General features: G+C 37.0%; 2 protein-coding genes across 11 annotated transcripts in view; one reads left to right on the forward strand and one right to left on the reverse strand.

Moving 5' to 3' along the window:
* Positions 1–8,351, forward strand: part of LOC110996059 — a 64,413-nt gene extending 56,062 nt beyond the window's left edge. For 4 of the 10 annotated variants that reach the window (XM_045632594.1, XM_045632589.1, XM_045632593.1 and 1 more), the window contains 11 exons: positions 2,464–2,586; positions 2,940–2,976; positions 3,226–3,359; positions 4,480–4,635; positions 4,867–4,872; positions 5,092–5,346; positions 5,416–5,583; positions 5,775–5,928; positions 5,997–6,190; positions 6,285–6,425; positions 6,679–8,351. In XM_045632594.1, the coding sequence (XP_045488550.1) occupies positions 2,464–2,586; positions 2,940–2,976; positions 3,226–3,359; positions 4,480–4,635; positions 4,867–4,872; positions 5,092–5,346; positions 5,416–5,583; positions 5,775–5,928; positions 5,997–6,190; positions 6,285–6,425; positions 6,679–6,750 (1,440 nt within the window). In that variant the 3' untranslated portion in view covers positions 6,751–8,351. The remainder of the gene's footprint in view (positions 1–2,463; positions 2,587–2,939; positions 2,977–3,225; positions 3,360–4,479; positions 4,636–4,866; positions 4,873–5,091; positions 5,347–5,415; positions 5,584–5,774; positions 5,929–5,996; positions 6,191–6,284; positions 6,426–6,678) is intronic. The other 6 variants (XM_045632591.1, XM_045632592.1, XM_045632590.1 and 3 more) reach the window with 6 other exon arrangements.
* A 6,760-nt stretch (positions 8,352–15,111) lies between these two features.
* Positions 15,112–16,434, reverse strand: LOC110996053 (ubiquitin-conjugating enzyme E2 N). Its single transcript, XM_022263542.2, has one exon. The coding sequence runs from the start codon at positions 16,202–16,204 to the stop codon at positions 15,749–15,751; it is 456 nt and encodes a 151-aa protein (XP_022119234.1). The 5' UTR covers positions 16,205–16,434; the 3' UTR covers positions 15,112–15,748.
* Between the last annotated feature and the right edge of the window lie 368 nt (positions 16,435–16,802).

The following is a 16,802-nucleotide window of genomic DNA, read 5'->3' on the forward strand; positions in this document are numbered from 1 at the left end:
ACAAATAAAACTGATATAAATACATTAAAATTAAGTTGAAGGTCATTTTGATTAAGCACGCTCAGCAGTAGCAAGCAAGCACGTACAGATAAAAACAAATAATTTCTATACATTTATACAACTATCGCCCAAACCCAATAAACTATCTCAATCTATTTTAAACTATCTGAGATAGACCTCTTAATCCAAATATTGTTAAAATTGTGCCAATAACCAATCGACGGATTGTAATATATAATGACAATTCAACTGTGCCAATATCCTATCTCTTAAGATTTTAACTTACACCAGTTTTAGTATACCTAATTAAAAGTTATTTGAAATTTTTTAAACATAGGCATGTATATTTGAATATTATTTGTACGGTTTTATTTTAATTGATTGCATTCTAACCGCCGCCAAAAAAGAATTATCTTCGTAGGGTTTGGTTATTGGGATACGAATGGAGATCGATGGACTGTCACGGTCTGATCGACAGGCAACAATCTGAGATTGTTTTAATTGGGTTTTGGCGTATATACCTATTTGACTTTAAGATTCTTAGAATGTCCCATACCCCATAAGGGGTAATCGAATTTTACAATGGTGCATCAGGCAGTTTTAAAATTTAAATTTAGCGCCATGATTCATTGAATGAAGTAATATTCAAATACGTCCTACTCCAATAAACGCTCTGACTCGATCTGACCTTGCCCTCTTATTGTGCCGGCCGAAGAGTGTTAATATTATGCCATATTATTTTATGCCTCATAGTTTGGTGACTCTAAGAGTTACGGTGGTAACCATTAGTTAAACACAAAGCCCGTTATATTATTTATAAATTTAAAAACAATGTATATTTAGTAAAATATTGCATGTATAAGAACATCAAACGAATTAACAAACTAAAATTAAACTACTAATATATAAAGATTATCCAATACGTTTAATTATTCCTATATACACAAACTGATAAAACTGTTCAAAAATTAAATTATTATCGAATGGAATCTGTGGCGATTGGCATGACTACAAGTAATTAGTATTTACTCAGATATAACACTTTAACTATATATATAGCATCAGTGCTATATGTATCGATTCTTAATCTTCAAACAATATGTTATATAGGTATTATCTTTGCGTAAACACTAAACATCTGTATCGCAGTCAGTGCCGACCGCTCGTATTATCATAACGTGTTGACTTATGTTTACGAATAGTTATCGCGCGAGAAAATGCCATATGTCTCGTTCCTTATTTAAATATGATTGAAGGTGACAACAAAATTTTGATTGCAGTTCAAAAACAATATTTTTCGGATAAAATATGTGTTTTTAGTATATAACAATTCCAAGGTAGCATATAACAACTATTCTAATGTACTATTTGAGGAGCCAATGTGAACTTGCGTAGTTAAAATGAGCAATTTTAATATTGATGGCAAAAAGTCCCCAATTCCCGATTGTGAAACGAAAATAAGTGATAATGAGGATTGTGGTATTAAAAACATTGATAACAATTCCAATACTAGTTTAATTCTGGATGAAAATACAGATTTAAATCTAACTAAAGAAATTGACAGGGACTGTGTTGACGACATTCGTGTTAGTGCGGAAGAACTAAGTTTGAATAAAGACAGTGACAATGTTTTTAGTGATTCTAGTTTGGGAACTGATAATACGGATAGAAAGAAAAAGGTACCTAATTGATAAATCTATTTGACATTAATTATAGTAATTAACGTGAGTCATTAGGTATAATAATAATATGAATAATTTATTGCAAGAATTTGGTACTGTGTATTTTTTTATACTACTTTATTTCTTTGTACTGGTATTTGTAAATTCTCATATTCTGCCACACAGTGGCGTGAATTTGTCCCTAAAGGAATTCTAAATTTTACATTATTAGTCATATGAATTGGTCAATTCTTTCATTGTTTGTATCGTACATATCATATTAAATTTGTATCAACTACAGTGTCTGACGCAAATAATCATTTATTGAATTACTTTTTTCTAAAAGTAATACACATAGTCGATTTGTACACTCTTATTGCTATACAAAAGGTGTTTTTCCTAAACAGTTCCATATTGCTTTTCGGCACATCCAATTTCTCCCCATGTCTACTTGTTACTATTGACTTAAAAAATAAAAAATAAAATAAAACTAGTAATACGATAAAACAATACAAATTTAGATTAATTACAGTGTCTCTGACTAGACTAGATGTAGACTGTCTCACCAAACACCCCCACAAGCAATAATTTTCCTGTAATGACATAAAATACAAATATGTTTTGTGTCATAAACAGTGTACGCACTACTAACTAATAACAACAGTCAAAATGCATTGATCTTGGAAGATGATGCGTCATGATTTGCGTTAGCGTTTAATTCGCCATAATTTTGACAATTGCGTCACTTATAAAGCATAAGGTTCGTACAATAAGTTGTGTAATAGAATATTATACTTTTCAGGGTTGGCGCAAACCTAAGTCCAGAACAGTGATGCCCGTCGTCGGCTCCGCGGCGACCAACAGAGAAACTCATGCGCACGACACCACTGATCACAGGGACGATGAGGCACTTCATAATGGCAAGGTAAATTGTATTATGTGTAACTTTTAAAGTCGCCAAAGTTTGGTGTCATTAAATAGAAGACCTAGCCTGTACTTGTTTACCTATGTGCATAAAGTTAATTTGAGCCTGTGTAAATAAGATATTATATTGACATACACTTATTTTGGTTCCCCTCAAAAGATGGTGAAACTTAAGGGAATTGTACAGATGATCGTCGAGACTCACATGTAAACGAAGTAATTTTAAAATGTACTCTTAAAAGTCATTTTATTGTAATTTGGTTTCCTTAAATTTTATTTTTGCACGTTCTACAGCACGAACAGAAAATGAATAAATTAAAATTAACAATAATATAATTTTTACGTTTTTTTTAGGATAAAGACGCGAAGAAGAAAAGCAAAAACAAAGAAGGTAATTATTTTGATTTCTATTTTAATAATTTTTAAACAATAAATTGATTTATTCGTTATTTCTTTCACGCGTCCCTGGTTTTTTATGGTGAGTTAAGTTCAATTAAATTCTTATCAATTAACTTTAGGTTTAGTAACAAAAAATATTTAATTATATTTTCAATAAAAATGAATCTTAATATATATTAAATGAACTAAAAATTGAGCTCTTTGCATTCTGCATTATATTTGAGTAAATGTTGAATTTCAGACATCGCTTCAGTGCTGATAGAAGGCGTGCTGTTCCGAGCGAGGTACCTCGGCTCCACCCAATTGGCCTGCGAAGGTCAACCCACCAAAGCCACCAGGATGCTGCAGGCCGAGGAAGCCGTCTCTAGGATTAAGGTGATAAAACGCATTTGATTACCAGCATTATCAGCTCAGTATTGCCCACTTTTACTTTTTTAATCTATAGTATATAATAAAGTTACTATTATTATATTCAATTAATGATTATCTTATCGATGCCCCGTTTCGCTGATCTTTGATCGGAGGCTGTAACAATCCTCAATTCGTCCAAACACTACACCGACGAGCAGATAAACTGTCAGTTTCGTGTATGAAAGGATAATTAGATGATTCCGTCTGAGTCTCGGCCGAGATCGGCTTTCTCTCAATTCACGTTCACTCAAAGCCCGTGTGAATCGGTTTTACATAATTATTTCTCCCTTGTAGTTAAATAGGCCTATGAGAGCATGAAATTTACCTCCAAATGTGTATCTTAAGACGTAAGTTTCCTTTGTTTGAAATATCTATCCTTTATTAGTTATGAACGAAGTAATAATAATTTTGTATCGGAGAGTAGAAGTATTGTTTTGAATTGAGAATTTTAGCTACAAGTTTTTTAGAAAGTGTCCTGCGTCCTGATTTCATGCTCACGTCAACCTTAGCGTCGAGAAAGCTAGTGGGAAACCCTCCGCCCCGTACTCCCGAGCGGATCGGACGGACCGCCGGACCGTTTCCGCTCTTATTGACTCGGCCCTAGAGTATTTTTTCAGCCTCACCCTCGACCCGACCCGAGAAGACGTCGGACGCGACGGCTAGCCTCCTCCGGATTTCCGCTATCGCTTCTTATCGCTCGCTTTTGGCTTTGCATCCCCGAGTGCGTCCGGCCCCTCCCGCGGCTCAGCCTCGGGCGGGGTCCGCCTCGCGTAGTCGCATGGAATGTTATCACTAGAGTCGTCCCCCACCTCCCCGCACGTAGCTCGACGTGCTCCGATTCACACCGGCTCAGGGGCCCGCCTCCCCCGAACTGTTCACTTTCGACTCCGCTTTCATACGACGACGGCTTCTCACGCGCGTCCTCGACGCGCGTCGCGTTGTTTTGCTTGCTTTTGCGCGAAAACCGATCGGCTGTCGTCCCTCGTTCGGCGCGAGAGATTCGGGCGTCGGGCGTCGGCGACAAGCAAAACGACGGGTCGCGCGGCGGGGTCGGGATGAGTGAGGAGGTTAGCCGGTTTTGCAGTGGGGGTGCGAGGGGCCCTACGGCGGGGTGTACGCGGCCCCCGCGGCCGTCTTCAGGCTCGCCTTCCTCGGGTCGGTCGAGGTGGACGAGGACTCGCGCCGCAGGAAGAGGCGCCCCAAGAAGAACATGGTCGAGGAGGCCGTCACCAAGATCAAGGTGGTTTGGTCCGATACATTACTCGTTTGTTGATTACCTTAGATTGAGTGCTCGAATTGAATAATGACAAATCAAGTAAAGTACGACTCGAGTGGCTTAGCTCGCATCGTTTGCAATGTCCGCGACCACGCCTCATTCACAGACTTGACTCGTCGGGTCCCCATTTGCTATTAAATAAAATGTTATAATTCGACCGTTTCATTTCCTCATGCTTTCCTTGGATCGCTACAGGCTTTGGTAAGTCGCGATATTTTACTTTACGTACACGTACACGTACACGATACACGATCGCGCTTGATTCGCTACGATGTAATTTACATTCACTCAATTATACAGCGCGGGAAAATGATTTTCTAAATACTCGGTTCCTAATTCGAAACGAAAGAGAAAAACATACTTCTACCGATAGCAAAGGGGTTAGTGTACATACCGAACGAAGTATAATTTTGTCTTCAGGCCCCGGAGGGTGAAAACCAACCCAGCACCGAAGTCGACCTGTTCATATCGACGGAAAAAATAATGGTCCTAAACACGGAACTGAAGGAAATCATGATGGACCACGCGTTGAGGACCATCTCGTACATCGCCGACATCGGAGACCTCGTGGTGCTGATGGCGAGGAGACGGTTCGTGCCTCACGAGAGCGAGTCGGATCAACCGAAATTGAACCGCACGCCCAAGATGATATGTCACGTCTTTGAGAGTGAAGAGGTGAGAGAGTCACGTCGAGGCACACGAGTTCTAAAGGTTCGACAGACTTATCGATTTGATTAATTCCAGGCGCAATTCATCGCTCAATCGATCGGGCAGGCGTTCCAAGTGGCCTACATGGAGTTCCTGAAGGCGAACGGCATCGAAGATCACAGTTTCGTCAAAGAAATGGACTATCAAGAGGTGTTAAACAGTCAAGAGATTTTCGGTGATGAGTTGCAAATGTTCGCCAAAAAGGTATGCAAATGTTCTATCTTTACTTTTTGACGTTTCTGTTAGGTTTGGTGCCATTTTTATCTAAATAGAATATTGTATATAATCGTATAACTGTCGAACCGTGTGAGCGCAGTTCGTCCGCAAGGAGACAGGTGTAAAGAGCAGGCAGCGGGGAGTGGCGAATGTGAATCAACGTGAATGTTTATGATCAGGAGTTACAGAAGGAAGTGGTGGTGCCGAAGAGCAAGGGCGAGATCCTGGGCGTGGTGGTGGTGGAGTCGGGCTGGGGCTCCATGCTGCCCACCGTCGTCATCGCCAACCTGGCTCCGGCCGGGGCGGCCGCGCGCTGCTCGCAGCTCAACATCGGTACGCCGCCGCGTCACTTCCGCCCGCCCGTGAAACGTTCCGATGTTAACCCTCGAAATCCATTGCAGGCGATCAAATAATCGCCATCAACGGCGTGAGCCTCGTCGGTCTGCCGCTGTCGACGTGTCAGACGTACATAAAGAACTCCAAGAACCAGACCGTGGTGAAGCTGACGGTGGTGCCGTGCGCGCCCGTCGTCGAAGTCAAGATTAAGAGACCCGACACCAAGTACCAGTTGGGATTCAGCGTGCAGAACGGCGTGGTGAGCGATTCCTTCTAGTGTTTCAACTTTTGGAACTAATACATTGTCGTTTCTTAACGTATTCCTCGCATTGAGCCGATCTCTGTACGAGCAGATCTGCAGCCTCCTCCGCGGCGGAATCGCCGAACGAGGCGGCGTGAGGGTGGGGCACCGCATCATCGAGATCAACTCGCAGAGCGTGGTGGCCGTGCCTCACGAACGGATCGTCAATCTGCTGGCGACGTCCGTCGGAGAGGTAACCGGAACTTAACTTAACGGCGGCAGAGAATTGATCGTATCAATCCAACGTACTTATTAATGCCAAAAAGTTATGTAATATTCGACCATGCGTTAGACATTGTTATTTGTTATTGAATAAAAAACTCTCTAGAGCTTCAGATCATTTGTCTGCGTTTGTGACACTTTGTATCATGAAGCCGCAGGTCCGACGCTCTATTCGCTGACTGATATTCATATACGTAATAATCTTTTTGATGTTGACTTTGCAGATTTTAATGAAAACGATGCCGACGTCAATGTTCCGTCTGCTGACGGGACAAGAGAATCCTGTGTTCATCTGAGCTCGCCTCCTCACTCGTGCCTCACTGCCGCTTGCCACTCTCGCTCCCTTTTACGCCCTTTTACGCGCCACCTCGTAAGGTTCAATTTATGATGACGATGTCGCATCTCGAATAAATGCTGGTCACCGGACTCGGTTCCAATTTCTGTCTGACAATGCATCAACAATTATAGTTATCAGTGGTGTAGGAAAAAACCCAAAACCCACAACAGCTACACAATGTGATGTCTATCTTCGGAATCGCTTATATGCTTAAGTGATAAAATAAGTATATAGCGTAAGACGTAAATTTAAATGCATCGTGGTAATTGCCGCCATGTTATCAAAACTAACTATTTTTAGTTACACTATTAACTATTTAGTTTATAGTTGCTCATATCGTTGTTTATATCAATTCTGACAAGATTTTTCTTGTTTTGATTATGATAGTTTTGTGCTTTGGCAGCAATTACTACTGAATGCCTCTAACATAACAAAATGCATTCATAATTTATTACTTCATATTCCATTTTCTTATTTATTACAAGTGTATTAAATTGTGAAGAACTCATATCTGCTTAGATGTTATCTGTATAATAAGGGTCATAGTTTCATTATTACGTCATTCGTTAGTTTTATGAGGTCCAGGGGAATGCATTATCTCACTCGGTACTATTTATACTTTAAGTTTCATATACACTTAAAAGTTGAACATTCCGAGAATAATATTATAATGGTCTCTGGGCCCACATTTCCTTTTTTATTGTTCTAACAATTGCCATAAAAAGATTTATTTGTTGTTTCAAACATGTATTAACATTCCATTTTAATGTTATAAATCCCTAAATCATCTCTGCACCATAGTCCAAATATGTTTATATATATATATATAGCTACTGTAGAAGTATAACGGTGTATTTTGATACTTGTAGCTCAACAGTTGAGTATCGGAAGATCTGTCTGTGGCTAAGTATATCGAGACAGTGAATCTCAAGTGATCAATGATAAATAAAGAATTGATTAGTGGATAATATTATAATAAAACTAATTTCGTGTAGTGTTTCAAAAGATATGTCATATTTTGTAAATTTTATAGTGTGGCTATAGCAGTACTATTATAATCTGTGTCTCATAGTCATAGCTTAGCGCCATGTTTATTTATGTAAAGTATGAAAACGATATTTTAAAACATTGTATGGTGTAATTCTTGAAGTAATCCTTGCTTTAGTAAGTAATCCACTTGTTCGAGAGCTGACAAATTCTTAGATTTTGTATTTCATAATAATATTATTACAAGTAACGTAATTATTTAGTTCATCCTTGTTCGTCCTCGTTTACTGTAGTGATTTGGAAGAAGGTATGCTTTGAAAATGGCTTTAGTCAACATTTAACACCAAAATGAAATCCCCGCTAAGTATAAAATTATAGATTTAATACAGTCTGATGTACTTTTGTATTGCTAGCTGTGAATAAGATTTATTTACATTGAAATAACAGATGATAAAGCGTTTTATGGTAAAAGCTGGTATATTATAGGTACACTGTAACATGTGAAAAACTATTGTTGTTCTCATTTCTAAGAGTATTATTCTAGTCTGCATTAAAGTTAAGAAATTGAACTAATTTTGTCTTTTATTTGGATATAATTCACACATTAAATACACTCTATGTGAGTTAGTCTTTGTTTGCTGCCCAGTTCTACATGCATCAACTTTTTTGTCAAGTGTAATATTAGTTAAACATAGTATCAAGAGTTTGTAGTGGTAAACCAACCGAAAGCACAAATTTAAGAGAATAATGTGGACTTTTAAATCCCACGAATAAGATATACTTTTAGTCTCGTTTTAGACGCTTTTGTTTACCTAAGTTAGAATCGGAAGTATAAGTGAACAAAAGCCTAAAGAGACTTAGTACACACTAGCGACCCGCCCCGGCTTCGCACGGGTGCAATGCTGATACTAAATACACTACAGAAAATCTGTGAACGGTGTATATAAAAATGTGGGTTATCTCTAAGAGATAGACATATACCATCATGGACTTTTCTGTAGACCTTTTCAATGTGTACAATACTTTGTACATTATTTTGATAAAACTCGTAGGGTTCAGCCTGCGTTTGCAATGTAAGCGGAAAAAATTTAATTATTTACGACATCACATTAGAAACGAAAGAAAAGAAAAATAACAGTACTTCTCCACTATTTGATGGATGTTATTATACATATAAGCCTTTCTCTTGAATCACTCTATCTATTAAAAAAACCGCATCAAAATTCGTTGCGTAGTTTCAAAGATTTAAGCATACAAAGGGACAGAGAAAGAGCGACTTTGTTTTATAATATGTAGTGATTTTCCGAATTATTAGCACTTTCCCTTCCAAAAAAAGGCTAATAACATTCTGTTTACAAGTATATTGATTAGACTTCTTGAAATGAAAAAGCATATTAGAAATACAGTTTCACTGCTAGTCCATTGAAATGTTACATTTGATAGAGGACACAATTTTATTTATGGAACATGTTTGTGAGGTCAGCGCCCTTGTCCCCCGGCCGCCATATTGGAAAAAGCGGTGAAAACACGTTTATGGCTATATCTCCTAAACTACGTTTCGTACATCAAATTTGTAAAGACACTTGCAAATTGCTGTGCTTACAAATGTTTATCTGACTTTTTATCATAAATCCAAAATTTAAAAAAAAATGTGTGCTTGTAACCTTACCGCACGATAAAAGTTAAACTTCTTTTGAAAGGTTTACACGCTTGCCAAGCCTTGGCAAACTGCAAACAGTCCCAAGCCTCCACAAAACTCGTTTGACGTTTGAAAGGCGTTTACACGCTTGTGAATGCGTCAGTCTGCAATATACATCCAAGAATGGCGGACACCGAACTTGTGACGGCTATTGCATTTGGTTTAACGTACTTTTAAACATCATCCAACCATAATATGATATGATATGATCTTTTTTTACATCGGATTCCAGATGCATGGTTCCATTTGGTAATGTACGAAAGACTCTCCTCATTAAAATAAAAATAAAATAAAAAACGTTTGTTTTGGAACATAAGATTATCATGGTATCACTTATTCCACGTCATTAAATTCGAGCCTGTTGGCATCCCTACTCATCTGCAAAGAAGACATAGAGTGTTGGCCGAGAGAAATGGCCGGCGTTAAAAACTTTCGGTACTCTTTTTAAAAAAAAGCAAATCATCAAACAATTCTACAATATTTAAAACAAATATAGCAAGTTAATTAGAAATGGCCTGCCCAGCACTAGTCCCAGGCCCTTTCATCAACTAGATAATCACTAACTTTATAGTAAGCCTTTTTACACAGCTTTTCTTTAATACATTTCTTAAATTTAATAAAAGGCATAGATAAAAGAGCCTTTGGGATTTTATTAAAGAAGAGTATCCCTTTTCCCAAAAAAGAATTACTAACTTTAGACAGTCTAGTACGGGGAAATTGCAGCCTGCGTTTGTTCGGAAACATTCGACCAGCAACTCATTTGCTTTATTTATTTTTTGTAAAATCCAGCAAGCGTGTACTCGCCGCGAGATCACAATGTCTATTAAACGCGGACCAACATTAAATGCATCGCAAGCGCTTGCCGCAAACACTCTTTGATCTGCGTTAAAAAACCGACACTCGAGTCTCGACTGGATCGGAGACAAGCAGGCACAAGCCCACGCAATCCAAGCCAAACGCCCTCTTTACATGCTTGCGATTGTCGATGCTTGCCAAGGCTTGGCAAGCGTGTAAACCTACCATTTGGCGTTGACGGCATGTATCACTGAAATGATTTAATATTATTATTCTATTTTTGATTTCTTTTGTTGTGAGGTCTGTGGGAGATATAGGATGGAGAAGATACTGGGCTCTAAAAGAGGTCATGAAAAACCCGATTATAACAAACCAAGCCAAAAAGAAAATACTTTTGAAAATACGTGGAGCTGCACAAACAAAAATATTCAAACATTAGAAACTTGTATACCTTGTATGTCAAATTGAAAGAAGTATAGGTACTTAACATAAAACTTAAAGACAAAGTTCATTTAACAACAATAAGAAAACAAACTAAAATTACCTATAGACATAAAATACCGAATCAAACAACCAAAATTGGAAATGGGCTGGGCATTTGATAAGAAATAAAACGGAAAAATTGACCAAAGAAGTTATGGAATGGTGCCCTAGACAAAACGAGAAGTAAAGGTAGACAACATCTCTATCATCTACAGATGGCCTACAGGACATGTTAATAAAGCACAGACCGTGCCTGGAACGGTTCTGTGAAAAAATAGTTATATATATAAAGGCGGCAAATAAAACAGAAAGAGCGGGTCTCGCGGGGAATTGCGCCCCGGCTCGCCCATGAATATTGTTAATAAAAATATTACCGATGTAGTCGGGGCGTAGTTCCCGACGCGTAACACTTCCAATACACTATTTCATAAATAGTAGCAGAGAAATATATTTATTTTTTGTTTGTTGAAAAAAAAGAGATATATAAAGTCCCTGGACACTATGGCAGGGGAGTAGAGTGAAAATTCATAAAAAAAAAACATTGTAGATGGAAAGATGATATTAAAAAGGTGACAGGAGCCACATGAATGAGGAAAGCAAGAGATATATCTTTGTGGAGAACACTTGGGGAGGCCTTTGCTGATAAGCAAGACACTCAAGAAACCGGTGTCTAACAGGAAATAATATGATAATATTTACATTTACCTTAAATAAATTTCATTAATAAGTAAAGCGGTCATGCAAGACATTTCAAAATATAAATTGCCTAAAAACCCTTTATTTTGCATATGTCAGAAGCGTGCCGGAGTACACAAGTATTATTTGGTCTCCATATTATGTAAAATACAAAAACAGTTTATAAAATTTCTTTGTTTCAAAAAATATAAAAGTTTCGATAGTTATCGGAGCATAAAGGTCGTCATCGACGGAGCATGTTCCGACCTTAAACCCGTGAACGCTGGGGTCCCACAAGGCTGTGTTTTATCCCCGACCTTGTTTCTTCTGCATATCAATGATATGTAGCAACTTAGCAACATTCATTGCAATGCGGATGACAGCACTGGGGACACTCTTTACACTGGCCGGGCAAGTATTTCTCGGGCAGATGTCGATGAGTACCGGAACAAACTTGTGTCTGAAGTAGAAACCCTACTACGTGGAGTCTCTGACTGGGGCAGACTAAACCTAGTCCAATTTAACCCCATAAAGACACAAGTTTGCGCGTTTTCCGCTAAAAAAACACCCTTTGTCGCTACTCCTCTTTTCGAAAACACTCTCCTTAAAGCCACAGCCAGCATTGGAATACTTGGCGTTGACATATCGAACGACGTTCAGTTTCGCGGTCACTTGGAGGGAAAGGCTAAATTAGCCTCCAAAAAGCTCGGTGTGCTCAGCAAGGCGAGACGGTACTTCACTCCGGGCCACCGCTTGCAACTATATAAAGCGCAAATTCGGCCCCACATGGAGTACTGTTCCCACCTCTGGGTGGGTGCTCCCCAGTACCAGCTCCTTCCACTTGACCGTATTTAACGAAGAGCGGTTCGAATCGTTGACGACCAAACTCTCTCCGAGCGGCTTGATCCTTTGGCGTTGCGTAGAGATGTGGGGTCTCTCTGCATCTTCTACCGCATTTACCATGGAGAGTGTTCAGAGGAGTTGTTCGGATTAATACCTGCAGCTGAGTTTCATCATCGGACGTCGAGGCAGAATACGAAATTCCACCCGTGTCACCTCGACGTCCACCGTTCCACAACTGCGCGTTTTTCTAGGCAGTTTTTGCCGCGCACCACCACTTTGTAGAACCAGCTGCCGACTGAAACATTTCCGAACCAATTCGCAACGCACTCGCGAGCCCTCTGGCATTGAGAGTGCCCATGGGCGGCGGTATCACTTAACATCGGGTGAGCCTCCTGATCTTTTCTACCACAAAAAGAGATGTCAGGAAGTACCTACTTGGAGAAGCGGGAAGACTCTGATTTTTTAAGTAGTAGTTTTAAATTCTTAGTATTATTTGTTGCTTTTAAATGTCAAATTTCAGTTTTTTAATTTTATTCTTTTGTTTTTTTTAATGTAAAATTGTCTTTTAATGCGCTTGCTTGTTTTCTGTTTTTTATACATAATTTGTTAATCTATGTAATCTGTTTTGGCTTTCTGTATTGTATTAGTATTTTGTATAATAATATGTATTAAGTAAGCTGTTAGATTACTTATAATTAATTAAATAAATAAGTACAAGTAGTAGGTATATAAAGTAGAAATAAGATAAAATGTAACTTACAAGATTGTCAATAAGCCTATATTTATTTATTTATCATATTTTAATTTAAATGCATTCATTATTCAGGTGTTTTACAAAGATTATTCAAATACGAAGGTTAGATCAGGACATGTCAATATAACCTTGTTATTGAATATTATAGAATCTCGCAATCGACAGAAAATTATTATTAATATACTTATTTTAAAAGTAATAAATCAATAGGTATATTTAGAGATTTTCGAAAAACTGCAATTTAAAATAGTTTTTTTTAAACTGTTGAATTCTTTTTATTCACTTTGCTATTCGGTAATGAGAACCATCTCACTTTAGTGGAATTTTAATTTGGTCACATGTTATAGTATGGATTTTCATTTTAAATATGTAGACGAATTATAATATAATTACAAGAATCAGTAGCAAATAAAATGAGTAAATACACAGACACAGTAACCGACTTAAATCAGTTCAAATAATGGACCACTAGAAGGCGCTGACGGAACTATAAAACGCGGTGTAGTTGTTATTTTTAAATTACACACAGCCCGTGCTGAACTGTAAAGGCCCCTAAGGCCAACAGCGATATTCCATTCAAAAAAAAAATTTCTAATTGCCGAAACTACTCAGTAAGCGTAAAATTCCGTCAGAAAAATAAAATGCCTCCTATCTCATTTACTCTCACGAAATCTGAATTAATGGTTAGCCGTTAGTGAATTTTTAGTGTCGCTTTTTCCGTTGCCGTTAAATCCGCTTTGAAATCACAACGATGTTTTTGGATTTATGATAAAAAATCACAATACATAATTATGTTTATTGTGATTTTTACAATAATTGTAGGCAGTAGGCACAGCAATTTGCTACAAAGTGTGACTTTACAAATTATATGTAGGAAAGATAGTGTAGGAGATATAACCAAAAACGTTTTTCACCGTATTTTTCCAAAATGGCCGCAAAGGCGCCAACTCCACAAACTTGAGGTTAAGCTGGTATTGACCCCCCTACATGTCCCATAAATAAAATTGTGTCCTCTATCAAATGTTCAGTTTGGCCCTCAAATTGTAACATTTCAATGGACTATGTATAAATTTTTATATATTTTGATTAGGTACATAATAATCTCTGTGTTCAGTATGTGTAGAGAATTGTGGGTTGACTCTGGTTTAAGAAAAACTGGGTAGATGGCGTTTTTCACATTCTAGAAATACTAACATATAGGAACATATTATGTACTATTAAAATGAATAATTCACGACATCCAAAATGACTGCACCAAGACCTAAAACATAACATAAGTAATTCACTTTATTTACTTTGCAAATCAAATATCTTAGGTACATATTTATTTATTGTATACACTAGGAATTTCACATATCATCAAAATTATCATACTTGGCACTACATAAGCTAAACTATATCTTGTTTAAAATAAATTTTCTCCTGACTCAAACCTAAGCCTAACTCTACAAATGCTATAGAGATAGCTATTTTATAATTTTACAGCACATAGAAAAGAATGAACAATGTAAAGTTTTGTAAAATCGCTACTCTATGTAAAATATCTGTGCTTATACAAATGATGCAAGCAAAAATCAGTGTTAATGAAGCCCTTGAAATGTGAAAATTGGATAAACTTAACTTGATTTCTCCAAGCTACATGGGTATGGTCAATGATCATGTTACCACTTATTTAAATAAATTTTAAGGAAAAGCAACAGACTGGCTCATGCCTGTAGTTTGAAGTTCCAGCTGAGATATAATAATAATATTTAAAGTATGCATTTATGTCATCTATAGCAGTAATTTCTTTTTAATATCATTTCAATAATATTCTTTGTCTAAAGTGCATATATATGTACAAGTGGTGGATAAGTTTAAATCATACTAGAAAGAGAGGAAAGAACTAACAATTTATAATTCTCCAGAAAATTCCTTTGTTTAACATGTTTCTAATTTGGTTCATAAATTTTGTTGCTTAGAATAAAAATTTAATAACATTTCCTAAAAAATATCAACAAAATTAAGCAATATAAAGAATTTAATTCTTAATAATCACAGCAAATAGGTATTAAATAAATGAGATTACATAAATAAAATAAGGGTTAGCTTTTGTATATTATGTATTTTGAAGTTGCTCACAAAGCCAAATGAAATGTACATAAATACAATTTAATCATAACTTTTATACAATAAAAATAGTACACTTAAGATTCTCAGAAAAATAAAAGATGATCACTGAAATAAATTATTTAATATTCTTCAACTGTCTACCATGAAAATCATTCAGTATCACTAGAGATCAGGGAACTGATTGCATTTACAGCACTTATTAATAAGGTTCCAGCAAAGGCAATGAACTTTGTGACAATACACACTATTCTTGTATAAAATTAACCAAATTTCATAAACATTGAATATATATACATTCTTCCGATGTTAAATTTGCTATTTTTATTACAGTAAAAAAATATGCATACCTAATATCATAATGAAGCTACAAGTGAGTGGGTAAACAGTGGGCTGTCGATCGTGCCTATACAGTATAAGGGTCTACATTCAAATGCAAGATAAGGGCTGCGATGGTCAGCAACCTTAGCAATAATTTCACAATAGTCTCTTCACAAGTTAATGGTCTAGGTAAACATAACTTGCACTCTTAAATCATGATAATAATATAATTATGTTAGTTTCTTCCACGTCTTTCGAGTGTGGGTAGGCACTGGTTGCAATTGCATACGCTCAGTTGTCCATTGCATATCTCCTGGTCCAGTCCTTGGCATTACGGATTGCCTCGCTTTCGTTTACTTTCCACAGTTCTGCAACGTCGTTCGCAAGTGGGTCGTCTGGATTCGGCGCGGATAGTAACGCCTGGATAGATAGAAGCACCGTACGAATTTGAAGCGCGGGACTCCACTTGTCTTTCAATATGTCCAGGCATATACGACCAAGCCGGTCTATGTTCGGGTGATATATTTTAGTTATAAATCTAACCTTCGGTGCTGACATGGGGTAATCTTCTGGTAGAAATAGTTCTAATTTGAATAGACCACCTTCAAATGGCGAATCCTCAGGACCCGTTACAATCACATGGAAATAGCGTGCATTGGACTCGCTAGGCACCGCACTTATTCCCGGCACGGGTTCTTGCATCAATCGCTGTGTCTCTTTGATTATTCTACGTGGTAGGGCTGCCATTTTAAATATGCGGTCTAGCGCAATTTGTCAAATGGAACAAAGTAATCATATAATTTAAAAAAAGTATCTAACCGTCTTTGCACTTTACGCGTTTTTAAAGATTATTGAGGCACGTGTGTTTTATACTTAAATTACAGCAGCATTTTAAGCGTGATTATATGAAAAACGCGATTACAAAAACGAAGTTTCAGAGCTCACTTCAATTTTCAACTACACCATAGATAAAGAACGATTTTTTTCACAGATTATATACCGCATTAATACAGATTATACCAATATTAATTCATTAAATTTTAAGGATACTATAGAAAATGTATAATGTTATTAAATTTTAATTTGCTACAGCCATAGCATTTGTATATTTTTGAATCATCATTAAGAAATAGAATTCAAGACTTACCTTGTCGACAAAATATAATATAATTACAATAATACTCACAAGATGGCATTATAACTTATATATATTTGGTAATTTTATTTCATTTTTATACAAATTAAGTTTTCGACTTTCTACACACACAATTGTTAGTTATTGAGTGTACGTGTGGTGTGAAATGCTTATCCATCGAGAAAATAACCACCAAGTAGAAAGACTATT

The sequence above is a fragment of the Pieris rapae genome, chromosome 20 (genome assembly GCF_905147795.1).
Source record: "Pieris rapae chromosome 20, ilPieRapa1.1, whole genome shotgun sequence".
Taxonomy (NCBI): Eukaryota; Metazoa; Arthropoda; class Insecta; order Lepidoptera; family Pieridae; genus Pieris; species Pieris rapae.

Bases quoted from the DNA above. Each gene is read 5' to 3' on its own strand.
- LOC110996053 (XM_022263542.2), bottom strand. From the start codon at position 16,204: ATGGCAGCCCTACCACGTAGAATAATCAAAGAGACACAGCGATTGATG.